Here is an 8,261-nt window from a genome sequence, read left to right as displayed (position 1 = left end):
GGGGTTGGACGAGAGGGGATTCCGGAGGGTGGGCTTTTGGGGGAGGTGTTCTTTGAATCCAGCCTTTTCTTTTATCATATAAAGTAATTTATCACATACGCATAACATACCAGCCAAACGTACCCGAAACTTTAAATCTCATGGACATTGTGTAATGTCATTGCTGTTAATTGTTAAGTTTTCAATTACATTGGAAATAAAGTAGCTATATTCTATATACATGATCAGATAGCATATACGTTTTTTTAAATATGCATAATCTTCGAGAAAAAAATATTTTCGGGAACACATGTGAAAATGCACCCGCACATATTTATATTTGTAGACTAGTCTAATTTAGATGTGTGTTCCGTTCAATGTGTTTGTGAAATGTTTCATGTTTTGTGTAGCTTTGTTTGTTTTATTTATACACCACGAGTGTGCTTTAATGTTTGGCATGTTGTGTTTGCTGTCTGGACCTCGAATTTGGCTTTGTTGAAATAACTTACAGGAAATTTACGGTTGAAGACGGCAAAGGAATTTCAGGATTTAGATCTTCTGCTTCACTTGCTAGATTGTTTTAGTTTCTTTTTTTACCCGTTTCAGTCTCGTTCCAAAGGTCCAACCTTCTATTTTCCCCCTCATTGGATAAGATATTACGCTAACACACACGACCGAGGAATTGGTTGTGAAAAAAGCGGAGGGTACCTTTAAATAATAAACTCTCCACAATTATACAAATGGGCGTCATATAACGAGGTATATATAGATAGAATGAATGGTCAATACTCGGTTTGTTACTGAAGTTGTGCCGGCATTGCTTTTTTTACATTCCCTCAATTCAACATGATGAGTAAACGAAGCCTTTGTAGATTTGTATAACCTAGTGGTTTATTTCATAACATCAGAAAAGAACCGACTCTTAGATGACACAACATGTAGACTATGTACTGGAAAAGTATTTTTTAAGGGGGGGGGGGGGGGGGGGGGGGATTAGCGTACATACGAAGCCTTTGATTTGTATGATGCTATTATTTTATTAACGTTACCACATCACCAAAATGCTTTGTAGCCGAATTGATTTTGAAATTCTGCAACTGTGTTGGTAAGTCATTTATCAGTTTCCCTCCATCATAGAATAGGTCCGTGTCACTTTGCAGAGAGAAGACACCTCATTTAACCTTTGTCTCTTCAGAAGTGTAATTTAATCTCTTAAATCATGGCAAACGCTCTAATGCAGATATATTTGATTCAGATATCGGCTCACCCAGTGTTTCACTTGTAATATAAATATTTCGCTTTTAAAGTTCTAGATTTTTTTTTCTGCCCATATAATAAAACAATGTGGAATATCTCACGCGTACACACACGAAAGCACATGACATTAAACACTACTGGTGACAAGATTTGTGGAATGCTAACGAAGAAGGCTAATTCGAGTATCATTAAAAGCGTTTCAACAACAGGTTCAGTGAAGTACAGAAGTTCTGTTTGGCAATCCTGATACTTTTTCGAGCTATAGTCCAAGTTAACGGAAGATTCGTTTTTAGCAACTCAGTGGATTGTTTTGGTGAAAGATTTGCGCAACGACCATTGGCTGCCACAGCCTTTGCTCTAGACCTTATCCCTCCCCTCCCCTTTCAAGGATTCGAAGTGAAATTAGTAGCAAGAAAGCATGTAATTGACACAGTCACGTGTGCACGGGGGCCGGAGAGAGAGGGAGAGAGGGAGAGAGAGAGAGAGAGAGAGAGAGAGAGAGAGAGAGAGAGAGTGAGAGAGTGAGTGAGTGAGAGAGAGAGAGAGAGAGAGAGAGAGAGAGAGACGGAAAAATCAAAAGAGGGTAAGCACGCTAGACCATGCGAGCTAAATTTGTGATCGCTGGAAATCGGGATGTTCGATTGATGCAGAAGACCACATTCTTTCAAAGAGAAAGTTTTCATCTCACAAGTTCGGAACGGAGGGTCCGCGGGAAAACATGGCCGAAGGTTACTTTATAATTCCACATTTCTGCTTTGATTATCGCGTTTGCTTTACTTTTTTTAAACCTGATAGCACAGGCTGTGCTAAGCTATTGTTGTAGATCTACTAAATGTTAGCCTATGTACCGCCCCCACTGATTCACTTATGAAAAGATGTCTTGAGGTATTGTTCGTGTTGTTTGTGTGTGATATATGGTAGTCTTGTGTTCTAGGCGGGGAAACGTGTGTACACCTGCCCTTTTTCGTTAGAAAGTTATTTCAAAGGATAGAAAGTTATTTCCGTGGAATTATGTAGGGAAATAACGACGCTCGCATGTGCCAGAGTAAATTGTGCAATGTCTCTGGACTCGCCGTGAGCCGCGTTGAAGATGAAGTAGTTACGTAGGGTATTATTTTGATCTTTCAAACTTGGAGTTTGGACCAATCCTCTGTCGACAATACGCAGTGACCTTTTTCTGTAATTATAGTCCAAAACTGTTTGTTTAACATGGACGATGGACGCTCTATGGCGGGCAATGGCAATCGGTAACATACCCAGGTTTTCATGTGAGATTTACTTGTGAAGGGACGCAGCGAGAAAACACGCGCGCAGCATTTTCATTGATAAGTCTAAGTTATAAACAGTTTTTTATTTGCTTTCAGGAGGGGCGGGTAAGGGTGGCGAAGAAGACCCTGGGAAGTCGCCCGAGCAGGAAGAGGGGGTACTGCCCCAGGTTCTGCACGGAGCGGGCCACTGCAAATGGTTCAATGTGCGGATGGGGTTCGGATTTATATCAATGACCAGCCGCGGGGGAAGTCCGGTTGACCCCCCTTTGGATGTGTTCGTACACCAAGTAAGTTCCCCTCCATATACAAAAGAAAAAGAAAAGCATGCATTGGTGTTGGGATGTTCTTCGCCGAAGCCCTAGTTATCAAGTGACTGGTGTTGTTATTGTTGGTTAGGCGCAATAGCCTACTGTAGCTAAATAGTAGGCTACATGTAGCAGTGAAACTGTAGTTCATGTTGCCTCGAGTGTTGAAATAGAACGCGTGGTGTATTTCGCATATGGTTGATATATGGATGGATATATGTATATATAGCCTATATAATCGACTAGACGATACGAATGGTCTGTGCATGGTGCATGTGCACGTTTCACAATTCATGGAGATCGTTTATTTGGTCCTCACGGGGCAAGATCTTATCCTGCGTGAATGATTCCGCATTAAATTGTGTTTCCGTAGAGAAGGAAATGTGCGACTATTAGATTTCTGCTGCGTTCATTCACAACACTTGATAACATGTCGGAAATAGTTATTGTATCGCCAACAAGCTCGTATTATAATTACAGTTTTAAGTCCACGCATTTACAACAACCCGATTACTATCATTTTTGTCATTGGTTGGTAAAACTCACTCACCCCTTCTGTTAAATCGGACACCTACTCGCTCCTTTGGTTTGTGCAAACTATTTCCTGACGGCTGTCTCTTTAAGAACATTCAGCTGAATTTACAGAACTTTGTTTTCGTCTTTTTGGAGGGATGATCTGAAGTACACTATTGTCAGATTCGATTAAGAAACTGCTGTTCCCTCTTCTTCTCCATCTTTGAACCATGACTGTGTCGTTAAGTTGCCCTTTACGATCCCATAAAGCTGCTTTATAGATGGAGGACGAGAGAGGAATGGGAGGGAGGCTATTGTTAACTTGTTTTGGTCTCTTTGGAAAATTACGTTTAGTAGCTAAGTATCTTATTGTGATTTAAATCTTAGTGAATGCACTGTTGCTGCGCAAAGGAGATTTTTTAAGCGACACTTGTTTTGAAGTTGTGTTTTGAAGTTTGTGTCCGTTTTGGACCCAGGCACACTTAAAATCTGTTGCTGAGGTGTGTGCTTTATAGTGACTGAAAGGGCGCGAGGCGGGCTGCAAAACACGTGGAAATAAAGTCGTTTCGGTTGAAAACTTTTGCGAGTTAATCGGAACTACCAAACTCTAATATAATCGAATCGAAAAAGCCGTTGATTTTGAAAACATAGGGAAAGCGAGGAGGCCAAAGGGAGTTCAAATCACGGTGGGGGAAGTACTAAAATGTTTAATGTGATTCACAGTCAGCTATATGTTTGATAGGTTTGAAACGGCTACATTGGTGAAGTTGTTAAAAGTAGAAAGAGTTCGTTCATTTGATAATGCAATAATTAATTTTAATTGTGTAAGGTTATCCAAGGCTTGCAGGCCTACTCTCAAGGTGGTAAGGCTGCCGTGAAAGAAAATGATCTCTGGTATGCTGTTTTGAAAATATAAGGCCGAGTTAGACCATTAAATAGTTGAGAGGGTTAACTTGCAAACTGTTGACCGTGTTGCTGCTGTTCTGTATGGTCAGAATAACGTCACGTCAATGCTAAAGGGGCCACCTTTTGCAGTGGGAGGGCCTCCATAGCATTAATATGATTTGGTTATGATTCCATAATGTATTGACTTTATACGGTTTTTTTTTTATTTTTATTAAATTTATCACATGTAAATATTTCAAAGATTACATATTGACCATCATCATTAAATTTGATTTTGTCATTAAATTAGTCATTTAACTAGCTGTTTTATTGCTTTACTTAATGTGGTGTCTAATGTGGTAACACTGCTGTTTCTGTGTGAATACTGGGAGCAGTTAGAGTACAGGTGACTGTGCTGCTTATGTCTGATGTTAATCAAAGATCAGTTGCATACAGAACAAACAATCAAGGCCAGAACGGTAGTATAATGATGCAAGGAAACATTCATTTTTTGTTTTGTTGCATTAGCGTCACTCTTAACTAGCCACGTTATGCATGTCCTCACTTGTACTTACCAGTGATTGACCAGAGCCTGTTGGGCTATTTCAATTTCTGGTCAAAATGTTTACATTCTGCTTGGCTCTCATTAGATTGTCTTCATTGGCTCTGTTTGGTTGAAGTTTAAATAATGTGTGTCAGATTTTGGAATCTCCAGGTCCTGATCGCAGTTTTGTTTGGTCCTGTACCATGTGACATTTCATGAACTGGGGGTTGAAAACTAGCAATCATGAGCTGAATTGTTGCATCTAATCCAGTTCACATACTTGATTCAATGTGTGTGAGAATCAGAAGTGTACTTTTTTGGGTTCTGATTTGTGATGGCAAATGTAGTAGGCTTAAGTTTACTTTTTAAAAATGATTTAAAGTACCGTCCTTTTTGTGGTTGTTTCTTCTTAGTGTTAGATATTCTTAAATACATAAAATATTTGTTAATTTATTAATTTGTTAAATAGGATACATTTTTGGAATTCATAATTGTTGTTTTAAAACATCACTTGACACACCTTGTGCTGTAGTAGTACTTCTGATTCAAATGAGTGTCTTTTGTTTTAGATTATTGATTTAATTTGTTTAAATTATTGCTTTTCTAAAACTATTAGTAGTATTTATTTGTATCAGAATTGTAAAGATCATGAAGTAAACATCAAAACTGGTTTTGAAGTTATATATACTGAACAAAAATCAATACCCTGTAGCACTATGGCTGGGTTGTATTAAAGGTGTTTTTGTTATCACCGCCATTTCTGTAAAAACACATTTGGAAAATCAAGTTGTGTTTGAATACAGGGAGACTGTCGCTGCCATTCTTTACCGGTTCTCACTTTAACTGTTCAAGATCTTAAGAGCACAAATATATAATTATAATCTTCTTAACTGAACCTTCTAATGCTGAGTTAACAATCACTGTTGCTAATTGAAAGCAATGGAGTTCTAGAGCATGTGGGAAAAAAACATTCCAAAAAGGTTTTTTTTGTTTTTCAGGAACCTGAATGTCTTTTAGCAGTCATTTTTGTTCTGGATCTGTATGAGTAGCACACAGAAAAATAAATGTATCTGCAGAAGAAAACAGTGAAATTGGTTTGCCATACAAAATAGTCTGTTTACTTTGGTACATATTTGGTACATAATCCTTTTTTTTTTCCCCTCTTGTTTTTTACCTACCCCCACGTCCTTCTAAGGCTTTTGGTAGCTAAAACACACTGTTTCTGTTTGGGGGGTTGGGTCTGATGGAGAGGGGGGTGCTGCCCTTAGTTAGTGTTTGTGTGTGAGATTTGACCAAGCTGGACGAAAGAGTAAAGAGAGGCAGTGGGCTTGAAAATGCTTTGATGATGGTCTCTGGCCCCTCCTGACCATTGCGTCCCCCTGGGGCAAGATATACACACACTCACACACGTACACACACACAGGCACACACACGCGCACACACACAGGCACAATGCATCTACTTCAGTTGTTCCCTCAGAATCCTATCGCAGGACCTTTTCTGTTTTGAGCAAATTCTTGGTTTCAGTTGTTATTGTTTATGACTCTGCATGGCTCATTTGTAAAGTTAAATCCTGAAAAAAACGATGTTTTTAAAAAAATAATTATTATTTTTTGTGTCTTTGAAATGCTCTTATTTTGTTGAGATACAGCCATGGTGACCTATTAAAGCAGTGCATTTGAGTGCACATAGGACTGACTAGGCACACAGCTGAGGTGTAATACGGCGATGGGAAAGAGAGCCTTTTGGGGCAGGGTTTGCTCCAGGTTCGGGTGTTGTGCCAGGGCTGGGTCCCCCCTCCTCCCCCAGAATAACCCTGTGCGTTTGGTGTTTTTCCCTCTGGCTCCAGGGCTCTCCTCCCCCCTCCTCCATTCAGCTCTTGTGAATGGGGCAGGAATTTGCTGCAGCAGGGGGAGAGCTGGCTCGCTGGCCCTCTTGATCAGACTGGGGGAACCAAGGGTCAGGTCCGATCACTTCCTCTGACCGGCTCTCATTCTCTTGGTGTGTGTGTGTGTGTACACATGTAGTGGTGTGTGTGTGTGTGTGTGTGTGTCTGTGTCTGTGTGTGTGTACATGTAGTCGTAGTAGTATTTGGGTGTGTCTGTACACATGGTGTATGTACATGTAGTAGCAGTAGTAGTAGTGTCTGTGTGTGTGTGTGTGTGTTTGTGTGTGTGTACAGGCAGGCAGGCATATAATATTTGTGTGTGTGTGCTCTGTATACATCCTTGTTTTGTGTGCATGTATAAAATACTTGTATGTGTGCACTGTATATGCCATGTACACATGGTTTTGTGTGAGTGTATGCATGCAAGCAAGTATGCCTTTGTGACAGACCTGCTCCTATTTTTGTGTCCTATGTACACATTCTTTGCTGAAACAGAAAATCACTGGGGTTTTAGGATTCAGGTGCACTGTTGGATTTTTATAACTGAATACTGTTTGGGGTTTGGGGTTCTTCCTCCGTATATCTTCATGCTAATTTCGGCATGTTGCTTTTGGTAGCTTGTGCTTATTGCACTGTGTCCAGATGATGATTTTTTTTTGTTGCATGTACAAATTATGCGCTATGTTGGAAAACCTCGGATTTCTGTGCAAGTCAGTAGCGTATATCTCTACAGGAATCTTTGGTTCTGAGTCTCTGTGGTACAAGCATGCAGTCGTGATTGGGATTGCAACAGTTTAAATTTTTCATTTTTTCATTTCCCTATTTTCTTATTAGTTCAGCCATGGTACTGTTTGCGTGCGTGTGTGTATGGTATGTGTGTGTACGCTAGGAGAGGGGACTTGTCAGTGCTTCTATTAAGCATAAAGAGGTGATCGTAGACAAAAGGAAGGCCGCTTCTTTTACTGGAAATGCAGTCCTAAGAGTGAACTAGGGTCAGGGCCACTGGATTCGCCCCATCTTCCACCACCCCACATGTCCCCCAAAAAATGCATATTTATTTATTTATTTAGTTATTTACTTGCATGTATGCTTGCGCGGTTTGAGGTTACCGAGGGAGTCTTCAGTTTCTTCCCCTCCTTCTCCACTGCGTTGGGGGGTTAAAGTGGGCCCCTGTTGAGATTAAGCCCCAGCCTGCTTCACCGTTTGGCATGCAGGCCCCACCCTTCTGAGGATAGCTAATGCCAGGCTTTGTTTCTCCTGCAGAAGGGCTCCATTTTTTTTCTTTTCCTTCAAAAGTAAGAAAAAAAAAAAAAATCTAGCTTCTGGTCACATGACTTCCTGTGGTGAGTCATCCATAAAGGCTGGGAATGATTCTTATAGAAAAGAGAAGAGCAACCATTGGCAGATCTGTAAAATGAATATATCCGTGGGTTTCAGTTGAGTGTCGAAGTGCAGGAGCGTTTACAGAAAATGGATGAGACGTGCATACATTATTACTGCGGTGCGTGTGCGTGTGTGCAAGCGTGTGCATTTGTAAAATATGTTGAATGCTATCTTGGGTAACTTAAAAATGACCTCCCCCCCAAACAAAGAGAAGAAGGTTTAATATAATTTACAGGGAA

General features: G+C 40.3%; 1 protein-coding gene across 1 annotated transcript in view; it reads left to right on the top strand.

Moving 5' to 3' along the window:
- The first annotated feature begins 1,871 nt into the window (after nucleotides 1-1,871).
- Nucleotides 1,872-8,261, top strand: part of LOC133108653 (protein lin-28 homolog B-like) — a 28,776-nt gene continuing 22,386 nt past the window's right edge. Inside the window, exons 1-2 of the mRNA XM_061218287.1 lie at nucleotides 1,872-1,964; nucleotides 2,601-2,791. Of these exons, the coding sequence (XP_061074271.1) occupies nucleotides 1,955-1,964; nucleotides 2,601-2,791 (201 nt within the window). The 5' untranslated portion in view covers nucleotides 1,872-1,954. The remainder of the gene's footprint in view (nucleotides 1,965-2,600; nucleotides 2,792-8,261) is intronic.

This window comes from Conger conger, chromosome 1 (assembly GCF_963514075.1).
Source record: "Conger conger chromosome 1, fConCon1.1, whole genome shotgun sequence".
In the NCBI taxonomy this organism is placed as follows: domain Eukaryota; kingdom Metazoa; phylum Chordata; class Actinopteri; order Anguilliformes; family Congridae; genus Conger; species Conger conger.
This window is presented reverse-complemented; position numbering and strand designations above follow the sequence as displayed.